Raw genomic sequence first — 13091 nt, 5'->3', positions numbered from 1 at the left:
TCCTGACTAGTCTCCCAGTCCCTGCCGCTGAAAACCATCCCCACAGCGTGATGCTGCCACCACCATGCTTCACTGTAGGGATGGTGCCAGGTTTCCTCCAGACGTTAAGCTTGACATTCAGGCCAAAGAGTTCAGTCTTGGTTTCACCAGACCAGAGAATCTTGTTTCTCATGGTCTGAGAGTCCTTTAGGTGCTTTTTGGCAAACTCCAAGCGGGCTGTCACGTGCCTTTTACTGAGGAGTTACTTCCGCCTGGCCACTCTACCATAAAGGCCTGATTGGTGGAGTGCTGCAGAGATGGTTGTTCTTTTGGAAGGTTCTCCCATCTCCACAGAGGAACTCTGGAGCTCTGCCAGAGTGACCATCGGGTTCTTGGCCAAGGCCCTTCTCCCCCGATTGCTCAGTTTGGCCGGGCGGCCAGCTCTAGGAAGAGTCTTGGTGGTTCCAAACTTCTTCCATTGAAGAATGATGGAGGCCACTGTGTTCTTGGGGACCTTCAATGCTGCAGACATGTTTTAGTACCCTTCCCCAGATCTGTGCCTTGACACAATCCTGTCTCGGAGCTCTGCGGACCTTATATAGACAGGTGTGTGCCTTTTCAAATCATGTCCAATCAATTGAATTTACCACAGGTGGACTCCAATCAAGTTGTAGAAACAGCTCAATTTCGAGTATCATAGCAAAGGGTCTGAATATTCAAATGAAATGAAATCAAATTGATTTTGTCACATGCGCCGGATACAACAGGTGTAGACCTTACAGGGAAATGCTTACTTACAAGCCCTTAACCAAAAATGCAGTTTTAAGAAAGAATACCAAAACAAATCACACAAAAAAGACAATTTAAAATAATATGAAATAAAAGTAACAAATAATTAAAGATCAGCAGTAAAAATAACAATAGCGAGGCTATATACAGGGGGTACCGGTACTGAGTCAATGTGCAGGGGCACCGGTTAGTCGAGGTAATTGAGGTAATATGTACATGTAGGTAGAGTTATTAAAGTGACTATGCATAGATAATAAACAGAGAGTAGCAGCAGTGTAAAAGAGAGAGGGGGGCGGGGGCATTGCAAATAGTCTGGGTAGCCATTTGATTAGATGTTCAGGAGTCTTATGGCTTGGGGGTAGAAGCTGTTTAGAAGCCTCTTGGACCTAGACTTGGCGCTCCGGTACCACTTGACGTGCTGTAGCAGAGAGAACAGTCTATGACTAGGGTGACTGGAGTCTTTGACTATTTTTAGGGCCTTCCTCTGACACCGCCTGGTATAGAGGTCCTGGATGACAGGAAGCTTGGCCCCAGTGTTGTACTGCACCGTACGCACTACCCTCTATAGTGCCTTGCGGTCGGAGGCCGAGCAGTTGCCATAACAGGCAGTGATGCAACCAGTCAGGATGCTCTCGATGGTGCAGCTGTATAACCTTTTGAGGATCTGAGGACCCATGCCAAATCTTTTCAGTCTCCTTAGGGGGAATAGGTTTTGTCATGCCCTCTTCACGACTGTCTTGGTGTGCTTGGACCACTTTAGTTTGTTGGTGAAGTGGACACCAAGGAACTTGAATCTCTCAACCTGCTCCACTACAGCCCCGTCGATGAGAATGGGGGCTTGCTCGGTCCTCGTCTTTTTCCTGTAGTCCACAATCATCTCCTTTGTCTTGATCACATTGAGGGAGCGGTTGTTGACCTGGCACCACACGGCCATGTCTCTGACCTCCTCCCTATAGGCTGTCTCGTCGTTGTCAGTTATCAGGCCTACCACTGTTGTGTTATCAGCTAACTTAATGATGGTTTTGGAGTCATGAGTGAACAGGGAGTACAGGAGGGGACTGAGCATGCACCCCTGAGGTGCCCCCGTGTTGAGGATCAGAGTGGCGGATGTGTTGTTACCTACCCTAACCACCTGGGGGTGACCCGTCAGGAAGTCCAGGATCCAGTTGCAGAGGGAGGTGTTTAGTCCCAGGGTCCTTAGCTTAGTGATGAGCTTTGAGGGCACTATGGTGTTGAATGCTGAGCTGTAGTCAATGAATAGCCTTCTCACATAGGTGTTCCTTTTGTCCAGGTGTGAAAGGGCAGTGTGGAGCGCAATAGAGATTGCATAATCTGTGGATCTGTTGGGGCGATATGCAACTTGGAGTGGGTCTGGGGTTTCTGGGATAATGGTGTTGATGTGAGCCATGACCAGCCTTCCAAAGCACTTCATGGCTACAGACGTGAGTGCTACGGGTTGGTAGTCATTTAGGCAGGTTACTTTAGTGTTCTTGGGCACAGGGACTATGGTGGTCTGCTTGAAACATGTTGGTATTACAGACTCAGACAGGGAGAGGTTGAAAATGTCAGTGAAGACACTTGCCAGTTGGTCAGCGTATGCCCGGAGTACACGTCCTGGTAATCCGTCTGTTGACCTGTTAAAAGGTCTTACTCACATCAGCTACGGAGAGAGTGATCACACAGTTGTCCGGAACAGCTGATGCTCTCATGCACGTTTCAGTGTTACTTGCCTCAAAGCGAGCATAGAAGTAATTTAGCTCGTTTGGTAGGCTCGAGTCACTGGGCAGCTCGCGGCTGTGCTTCCCTTTGTAGTCTGTAATAGTTTGCAAGCCCTGCCACATCCGACAAGAATCGGAGCCGGTGTAGTACGATTCGATCTTAGTCCTGTATTGACGTTTTGCCTGTTTGATGGTTCGTCGAGGGATTTCTTATAAGCTTCCAGGTTAGAGTCCCGCTCCTTGAAAGCGACAGCTCTACCCTTTAGCTCAGTGTAGCTTAGCATCTGCTTCATCTGACCACTTTTTTATTGACTGAGTCACTGGTGCTTCCTGCTTTAGTTTTTGTTTGTAAGCAGGAATCAGGAGGATAGAATTATGGTCAGATTTGCCAAATGGAGGGCGAGGGAGAGCTTTGTACGCATCTCTGTGTGTGGAGTAAAGGTGGTCTAGAGTTTTTTTTCCCTCTGGTTGCACATTTAACATGCTGGTAGAAATGAGGTAAAATGGATGTAAGTTTCCCTGCATTAAAGTCCCCGGCCACTAGGAGCACCGCCTCTGGATGAGCGTTTTCCTGTTTGCTTATGGCCGTATACAGTTCATTGAGTGCAGTCTTAGTGCCAGCATCGGTTTGTGGTGGTAAATAGACAGCTATGAAGAATATAGATGAAAACTCTCTTGGTAGATAGTGTGGTCTACAGCTTATCATGAGCTACTCTACCTCAGGCGAGCAAAACCTTGAGACTTCCTTAGATATTGTGCACCAGCGGTTGTTTACAAATATACATAGACCGCCACCCCTTGTCTTACCAGAGGCTGCTGTTCTATCCTGCCGATACAGTGTATAACCCGCCAGCTGTATGTTATTCATGTCTTCTCGGTGAAACATAAGATATTACAGTTTTTAATGTCCCGTTGGTGGGATATTCGTGCCTGTAGTTCGTCCACTTTATTATCAAGCAATTGTAAGTTGGCCAATAGTTTTGATGGCAAAGGAAGTTTAACCACTCGTCGCCGGCTCCTTACCAAGCACCCCGATCTCCGTCCCCAATATCTCCTTTTCTTTCTAATGCGAATGACGGGGATGAGTGCCCTGTCGGATGTCTGGAGCAAATCCCTCTCGTCCGACTGATAAAATAAAAATGATTTGTCCAGTTCAAGGTGAGTAATCACTGTTCTGATGTCCAGAAGCTATTTTCGGTCATAAGAGACGGTAGCAGCAACATTATGTACAAAATAAGTTACAAACAATGCGAAACAACACACACAATAGCACGGTTGGTTAAGAGTCCATAAAACGGACGCCATTATCAATACTTATGTAAATAAGTTATTTCTGTTTTTTATTTTGTATACATTTGCAAAAATGTATAAAAACCTGTTTTCGCTTTGTCATTAAGCTTACATTGACTTGGAAGAGTTCCAGTGTTGTGTTGGATAGTCATAGCCAGCTAGCTAACATAGCATCCCTCTGTTTGAGCAGGTTGTTTGAGTAGGCTAAACTATATTTAGCGCCATTCATCACTCCTTCAATTCTGACCAGTTTCCCAGTCCCTGCCGATGAAAATCATCGGGATGGTGTTCTCGGGTGATGAGAGGTGTTGGGTTTGCGGCAGACATAGCGTTTCCTTGATGGCCAAAAAGCTCAATTTTAGTCTCATCTGACCAGAGTACCTTCTTCCATATGTTGTTCCACATGCCTTTTGGCCAACACCAAACGTGTTTGCTTATTTTTTTCTTTAAGCAATGGCTTTTTTCTGGCCACTCTTCCGTACAGCCTAGCTCTGTGGAGTGTACGGCTTAAAGTGGTCCTATGGACAGATACTCCAATCTCCGCGGTGGAGGTTTGCAGCTCCTTCAGGGTTATCTTTGGTCTCTTTGTTGCATCTCTGATTAATACCGTCCTTGCCTGGTCCGTGAGTTTTGGTGGGCGGCCCTCTCTTGGCAGGTTTGTTGTGGTGCCATATTCTTTCCATTTTTTAAATAATGGATGTAATGGTGCTCCATGGGATGTTCAAAGTTTCGGATTTTTCTTTATTACACAACCCCGATCTGAACTTCTCCACAATTTTGTCCCTGACCTGTTTGGAGAGCTCCTTGGTCTTCATGGTGCCGCTTGCTTGGTTGTACCCCTTGCTTAATGGTGTTGCTAGCTGCATTTGCTAGCTAAGTAAGTGAAACTGAAAGTGAAAAAAAAGACAATCTCTCTCTCTCTCTCTTGCTTCTCCTTCATTTTTGAAGAAATTAATTTGTTCAAAACTGTTCAACTATTGTCTTTCTCTCTCTTTGAGCCACATTTTATGCAGTGCTAGCTAGCTGTACCTTCAGTATTAGATTCATGCTCTGATCCTTTGATAGGGTGGACAACATGTCAGTTCATACTGCAAGAGCTCTGATAGGTTGGAGGACATCCTCCGGAAGTTGTCATAGTTTCTGTGTAAGTCTATGGAAGGGGGTAAGAACTATGAGCCTCCTAGGTTTTGTATTGAAGTCAATGTACCCAGAGGAGGACGGAAGCTAGCTGTCCTCCAGCTACACCATTGTGCTACCCTATAGACTGCGGTTCAGGCTACTGTAGACATTCATTGCAAAATAGTGTGTTTTAATCAAGTATTTGGTGACGTGATTATATTTAGTATAGTATTATCTAAAAAGGAAAACATTTTAAATGTTTAAAAAAATGTATTTGTATGAAATTCACTGAGGAGGATGGTCCCCCCTTCCTCCTCTGAGGAGCCTCCACTGCTAGGCAAGGGGTGTTACAGCACAACAGACACCATACAACAGCATGAGACAGTGTGCTTCAGGGAGTGTTTGTTAAATTGTGTTATAGCTAGCATGTTGCAGTGATAACCTTACCTGGATGCGTAGCAGGGAGGTTCCTCTGGGTGTGTTCTCAGGCAAACTGATGTTATACAGAGGTTTAAGGAAGATGGGCCGGTTGTCATTCTCATTGATCAGGTCAATGTAGATACGGGCAAAACCCACATGTTCCGACATGGACTCATTGGCATATAGCTGAAAAAAGAGATAGGACAGACTCTGATAATTTACATTAAGACATTAATATTCTAGACATAGGGTTGGAAGAAAGTGGAGATGTCATAGAGCTTCAAAAGGTAAACATTACTGGAGATACCTTGCAATTTTAGAACAGTGTTGCATTTGCTAGCAAAGAGATTTGCAGTGGCTTATTAATGGAAACTAAGTGAATTGTTTCGCCTCACAGCGATACGCCATGCCATCTGGTTTGCGCTTAGAGGGACTATAATTTGTTTTTCAACAGGACAATGACCCAACACACCTCCAGGCTGTGTAAGGGCTATTTTACCAAGAAGGAGAGTGATGGAGTGCTGCATCAGATGACCTGGCCTCCTCAATCCCCCGACCTCAACCAAATTGAGATGGTTTGTGATGAGTCGGACGGCAGAGTGAAGGAAAAGCAGCCAACAAGTGTTCAGCATATGTGGGAACTCCTTCAAGACTGTTGGAAAAGCATTCCAGTTGAAGCTGGTTGAGAGAATGCCAAGAGTGTGCAAAGCTGTCATCAAGGCAAAGGGTAGCTATTTCAAGAATCTCAAATATAACATATATTTTGATTTGTTTAACACTTTTTGGGTTACTACATGATTCCATATGTGTTATTTTATAGTTTTGATGTCTTCACTATTATTATACAATGTAGAAAATAGTAAAAATAAAGAAGAACCCTTGAATGAGTAGGTGTTCTAAAACTTTTGACCGGTAGTGTACACTGTAAACACCAATGTGCTGTCATTACTCAAAACTTTTGAGGAAGCCCATTACACTTAATATGTCTGAATACAGTTACTTAAAGTGATTTTGTTATCATAACTCAAACTAATAGAGTTACTGTGACCCTGTAGGGGGTCCACATTTCAGTTGTATCAGCTTGAACATTTTGAGCAATGCACCCACTACGACATGCCTCCAATATAATTTCCCAGTGTGCCTTGCCTTTTCGAGTGAATTGTAGAGTTACCACCCATGACTGTATTTGTTAGGGACATAGACATTATTGTTGAATTCGTTCATTTTCAGTCCTGTGGCCTTCACCAAGTGAGTTCCTAGGCAAACGTTATCATTATAATTAAACTCTTTATGACAATACATACATATCTCGTAAGGCCTTATTCTTAGCTTTACCCTAATACAGTGGCCTGAAACTCATGGTATACAGGCCAAATCAGGCCTGCAAGTAGGGTTGCAATTTATTACTTTATATTCTTCAGTGCAATCTTAGAAAAAAGGTTCTTAGTAGAACCATATAGAGTTTTTCGGCTTGTCCCCATAGGGCAGTGGTCACCAACCTTTTTTGAGTTGAGATTACTTTGAGTCAAAATACAAGCAGAGATCTGAATGTTGTAATTTTTAACCTATTTAAAAACAGTATTGTAGTTATGAGGTGTGTGCAGTAGGCTATAGGCCCAAAACATAGGTTTTGCTTGAATTGCCCTGCCAATGCATTGTTCTCAGACCAATATTTGAGGTAGGCTACAGTGAGGGAAAAAAGTATTTGATCCCCTGCTGATTTTATACGTTTGCCCACTGACAAAGAAATGATCAGTCTGTAATTTTAATGGTAGGTTATATTGAACAGTGAGAGACAGAATAACGACAACAAAATCCAGAAAAAAGGATGTCAAAAATGTTATAAATTGATTTGCATTTTAATGAGGGAAATAAGTATTTGACCCCTCTGCAAAACATGACTTAGTACTTGGTGGCAAAACCCTTGTTGGCAATCACAGAGGTCAGACGTTTCTTGTAGTGGGCCACCAGGTTTGCACACATCTCAGGAGGGATTTTGTCCCACTCCTCTTTGCAGATCTTCTCCAAGTCATTAAGGTTTCGAGGCTGACGTTTGGCAACTCGAACCTTCAGCTCCTTCCACAGATTTTCTATGGGATTAAGGTCTGGAGACTGGCTAGGCCACTCCAGGACCTTAATGTGCTTCTTCTTGAGCCACTCCTTTGTTGCCTTGGCGGTGTGTTTTGGGTCATTGTCATGCTGGAATACCCATCCACGACCCATTTTCAATGCCCTGGCTGAGGGAAGGAGGTTCTCACCCAATATTTGACGGTACATGGCCCCGTCCATTGTCCCTTTGATGCGGTGAAGTTGTCCTGTCCCCTTAGCAGAAAAACACCCCCAAAGCATAATGTTTCCACCTCCATGTTTGACGGTGGGGATGGTGTTCTTGGGGTCATAGGCAGCATTCCTCCTCCTCCAAACACGGCAAGTTGAGTTGATGCCAAAGAGCTCCATTTTGGTCTCATCTGACCACAACACTTTCACCAAGTTCTCCTCTGAAATTCAGATGTTCATTGGCAAACTTCAGACGGCTCTGTATATGTGCTTTCTTGAGCAGGGGGACCTTTCGGGCGCTGCAGGATTTCAGTCCTTCCCGGCGTAGTGTGTTACCAATTGTTTTCTTGGTGACTATGGTCCCAGCTGCCTTGAGATCATTGACAAGATCCTCCCGTGTAGTTCTGGGCTGATTCCTCACCGTTCTCATGATCATTGCAACTCCACGAGGTGAGATCTTGCATGGAGCCCCAGGCCGAGGGAGATTGACAGTTCTTTTGTGTTTCTTCCATTTGCGAATAATCGCACCAACTGTTGTCACCTTCTCACCAAGCTGCTTGGCAATGGTCTTGTAGCCCATTTCAGCCTTGTGTATGTCTACAATCTTGTCCCTGACATCCTTGGAGAGCTTTTGGTCTTGGCCATGGTGGAGAGTTTGGAATCTGATTGATTGATTGCTTCTGTGGACATGTGTCTTTTATACAGGTAACAAGCTGAGATTAGGAGCACTCCCTTTAAGAGTGTGCTCCTAATCTCAGCTCGTTACCTGTATAAAAGACACCTGGGAGCCAGAAATCTTTCTGATTGAGAGGGGGTCAAATACTTATTTCCCTCATTAAAATGCAAATCAATTTATAACATTTTTGACATGCATTTTTCTGGATTTTGTTGTTGTTATTCTGTCTCTCACTGTTCAAATAAACCTACCATTAAAATTATAGACTGATCATTTCTTTGTCAGTGGGCAAATGTACAAAATCAGCAGGGGATCAAATACTTTTTTCCTCACTGTATATGATCACACCGGTAATAGATCAGTTGTTGTATTACTTGTGAGGCACAGCTGAGTGAGCATACATTTAAATAATTCACTTTTTTTATTTTACTGGGCTAATGGAGCCTGCATCTGATGGTCAGTCTCAGTGGAGGGGGAGGGCAACATCCCTCTGCTCTCCCATTCCTTCACTGACCAAAAAGGGACACCGTCTTTCAGCTGATGGCGGAAAACTCGACTACCACTGCCTCGTGCACAAATTAGTGTTGTTACTCCTATGACCAGAGAAAGTGAAATATGCCTTGATATTTAAAAAAGTCCCAAGCCGCTAATAATAACGCAAGCGTATCGATACACTTTCCTACTCATTCATTGCAGCTGCAGTGCTGGTTGTTGTGCGAGTGGAAGTAGGGAGAACACACATTTTATGGCTTATAAAAGTGTTGACAGTGCTGAGTAAGCTTAAGCATTAACTCACTCACTTATAAAACAGCAGCTCTTTGCTGTATTTCTGTATTCGTTGACAGTCTATCTAGTCATGGTTTTAAAAGTTTTGAAATCTCAGTATCAGCTTTGCTGTAGCTTTCTTTTACGCCTGCTACATTGCTGCAGATACGGTAATCTGAGCCATCCGATTGGCCAACGTTTGTACCTTCAAACATATGAAATGGTTCAAAATGGGAACACGTGCAGGCCAGCTGAATCGGGTGCACCTACGGCCAACAGTGTGAGACTAATTTAAAAAATAGGAACGCAAGGTTTATCGCTCAGAAATGTTTGGTGATCGACTAAGAATGCCTTGGAGATTGGTTGGTGACCACTGCCATTGGGGAATACTTTTTGGTGCTACTGTAGGTAGAACCCTTTGCAGAGAGGATACTGCAAATGTATCCAACAACTTTGTAGAGTCACATGCCTGATGTAGTCATTGCGTGGTAGGAATATGGGACCAACTACTAAACTTTTGACTACTTTAATACACTATAAGTGAATTTCTCCAAAAACTGTACTTACAGTATGACTTCAAAAGGGGGGACTAGATACATAAAGTGCTTTCATTTCTAAACGGTTAAACAGATATATATGAAAATACCATCAATTAAAAAGTGACATTCCGTACTGTCGCTTCATATTAAACATTTGATCTCAAATCCAAAATGCTGGAATAAAGAGCAACATTTTAACAAAGCAAATTTGAGGAAAACGCTACCGAATTTCTATCAACACATTGACTGTAGTACTTGCGCTGAAAAGACGCTCGACCACTGTTACTCCCCCTTCTGGGATGCCTAAAAGGCCCTCCCCCCGGCAAATCAGATCACGGCTCCATTTTGCTCCTCCCTCCTATATGCAGAAACTCAAACAGGAAGTACCCGTGCTAAGGTCTATTCAACGCTGGTCTGACCAATCGGAATCCATGCTTCAAGATTGTTTTGATCACGCGGACTGGGATATGTTCCGGGTAGCCTCTGAGAATAACATTGACTTATACACGGACATGGTGACTGAGTTCATCATGAAGTGTATAGGGGATGTTGTTCCCACTGGGACTATTAAAACCTACCCAAACCAGAAACCGTGAATAGATGGCAGCATTCGTGCAAAACTGAAAGCGCGAACCACCGCATTTAACCATGGCAAGGTGACTGGGAATACGGTCAAATACAAACAGTGTAGTTAATTTCTCCGTAAGGCAATCAAACAGGCAAAACGTCAGTACAGAGACGAAGTGGAGTCGCAGTTCAACGGCTCAGACACGAGATGTACAGTGCCTTGCAAAAGTATTCATCCCCCTTGGCATTTTCCCTATATTGTTGCATTACAACCTGTAATTTAAATGGATTTTTATTTGGATTTCATGTAATGGACATACACAAAATAGTCCAAATTGGTGAAGTGAAATGAAATAAATAACTTGTTTCAAAATGTTTAAAAAAAAAAAATAACGAAAAAATTGCTATGAAGCCCCTAAATAAGATCTGGAGGGCATTAATCAGAGAGGCAACAAAGAGACCAAAGATAACCCTGAAGGAGCTGCAAAGCTCCACAGCGGAGATTGGAGTATCTGTCCATAGGACCACTTTAAGCAGTACACTCCACAGAGCTGGGCTTTACGGAAGAGTGGCCAGAAAAAAAACATTGCTTAAAGAAAAAAATAAGCAAACACGTTGGGTGTTTGCCAAAAGGCATGTGGGAGACTCCCCAAACATATGGAAGAAGGTACTCTGGTCAGATGAGACTAAAATTGAGCTTTTTGGCCATCAAGGAAAACGCTATGTCTGGCGCAAAACCAACACCTCTCATCACCCTGAGAACACCATCCCCACAGTGAAGCATGGTGGTGGCAGCATCATGTTGTGGGGATGTTTTTAATCGGCAGGGACTGGGAAACTGGTCAGAATTGAAGGAATGATGGATGGCGCTAAATACAGGGAAATTCTTGAGGGAAACCTGTTTCAGTCTTCCAGAGATTTGAGATTGGGACGGAGGTTCATCTTCCAGCAGGACAATGACCCTAAGCATACTACTAAAGCAACACTCGAGTGGTTTAAGGGGAAACATTTAAATGTCTTGGAATGGCCTATCATAGAGGGTTCTAGGAAGAACTTTTGCAGCAGGGTTGCCAACTACACACCAGACCTCAATCCAATTGAGAATCTGTGGTATGACTTAAAGATTGCTGTACACCATTGGAACCCATCCAACTTGAAAAAGCTGGAGCAGTTTTGCCTTGAAGAATGGGCAAAAATCCCAGTGGCTAGATGTGCCAAGCTTATAGAGACATACCCCAAGAGACTTGCAGCTGTAATTGCTGCAAAAGGTGTCTCTACAAAATATTGACTTTGTTGGGTGAATAGTTGTGCACGCTCAAGTTTTCTGTTTTTTTGTCTTATTTCTTGTTTGTTTCACAATAAAAAATATTTTGCATCTTCAAAGTGGTAGGCATGTTGTGTACATCAATTTCCCAAAAAATCAATTTTAATTCCAGGTTGTAAGGCAACAAAATAGGAAAAATGCCCACTGTGTTGTATACTTTCGCAAGCCACTGTATGTGGCAGGGTCTACAGACAATCACGGATTACAAAGGGAAAACCAGCCACATCGCCCACTTTGAGGATAACACAGTGCCACCGACACGGCCCGCTCCCAAGGACTGTGGGCTCTCGTTCTCCGTGGCCGACGTGAGTAAGACATTTAAGCGTGTTAACCCTCACAAGGCTGCCGGCCCATTAGGGCATCCCTAGCCGCGTCCTCAGAGCATGCGCAGACCAGCTGGCTTGAGTGTTTATGGACATATTCAATCTCTCCCTATCTGCTGTCCCCACTTGCTTCAAGATGTCCACCATTGGCCCCTAAGACCCAAAGACATTTTTACAGATGCACAATTGAGAGCATCCTGTAGGGCTGTATCACCGACTGGAACGGCAACTGCATCGCAACCGCAGGGCTCTCCAGAGGGTGGTGTGGTCTGTCCAACGCATCACTGGGGGCACACTGCCTCCCCTCCAGGACACCTACAGCACCCGATGTCACAGGAAGGCCAAAAAGATAATCAAGGACATCAACCACCAGAGCCACGGCTTGTTCACCCCGCTACCATCCAGAAGGCGAGGTCAGTACATGTGCATCAAAGCTTCTATCTCAAGGATATCAGACTATTAAATAGCCATCACTGGACGGCAACCACCCGGTTACTCAACCCTGCACCTTAGAGGCTGCTGTCCTACAGTGGGGAGAACAAGTATTTGAAACACTGCCGATTTTGCAGGTTTTCCTACTTACAAAGCATGTAGAGCTCTGTAATTTTTATCATAGGTACACTTCAACTGTAAGAGACAGAATCTAAAACAAAAATCCAGAAAATCACATTGTATGATTTTTAAGTAATGAATTTGCATTTTATTGCATGACATAAGAATTTGACACATCAGAAAAGCAGAACTTAATATTTGGTACAGAAACCTTTGTTTGCAATTACAGAGATCATACGTTTCCTGTAGGTCTTGGCCAGGTTTGCACACACTGCAGCAGGGATTTTGGCCCACTCCTCCATACAGACCTTCTCCAGATCCTTCAGGTTTCGGGGCTGTCGCTGGGCAATACGGACTTTCAGCTCCCTCCAAAGATGTTCTATTGGGTTCAGGTCTGGAGACTGGCTAGGCCACTCCAGGACCTTGAGATGCTTCTTACGGAGCCACTCCTTAGTTGCCCTGGCTGTGTGTTTCGGGTCGTTGTCATGCTGGAAGACCCAGCCACGACCCATCTTCAATGCTCTTACTGAGGGAAGGAGGTTGTTGGCCAAGATCTCGCGATACATGGCCCCATCCATCCTCCCCTCAATACGGTGCAGTCGTCCTGTCCCCTTTGCAGAAAAGCATCCCCAAAGAATGATGTTTCCACCTCCATGCTTCACGGTTGGGATGGTGTTCTTGGGGTTGTACTCATCCTTCTTCTTCCTCCAAACACAGCGAGTGGAGTTTAGACCAAAAAGCTCTATTTTTGTC

The 13091-nt window shown here is 44.2% G+C and overlaps 1 protein-coding gene across 1 annotated transcript in view; it reads right to left on the bottom strand.

Annotated features, from left to right (window-relative positions):
• Positions 1-13091, bottom strand: part of LOC311133639 (cadherin-23-like) — a 601713-nt gene that overhangs the window by 283802 nt on the left and 304820 nt on the right. Inside the window, exon 12 of the mRNA XM_084167165.1 lies at positions 5343-5501. Within this exon, the coding sequence (XP_084023291.1) occupies positions 5343-5501 (159 nt within the window). The remainder of the gene's footprint in view (positions 1-5342; positions 5502-13091) is intronic.

The sequence above is a fragment of the Coregonus lavaretus genome (assembly GCF_964263955.1).
Source record: "Coregonus lavaretus genome assembly, chromosome: 1".
Taxonomy (NCBI): Eukaryota; Metazoa; Chordata; class Actinopteri; order Salmoniformes; family Salmonidae; genus Coregonus; species Coregonus lavaretus.
Note: the sequence above shows the minus strand (reverse complement) of the source record. Positions and strands in the feature narration are given on the sequence as shown.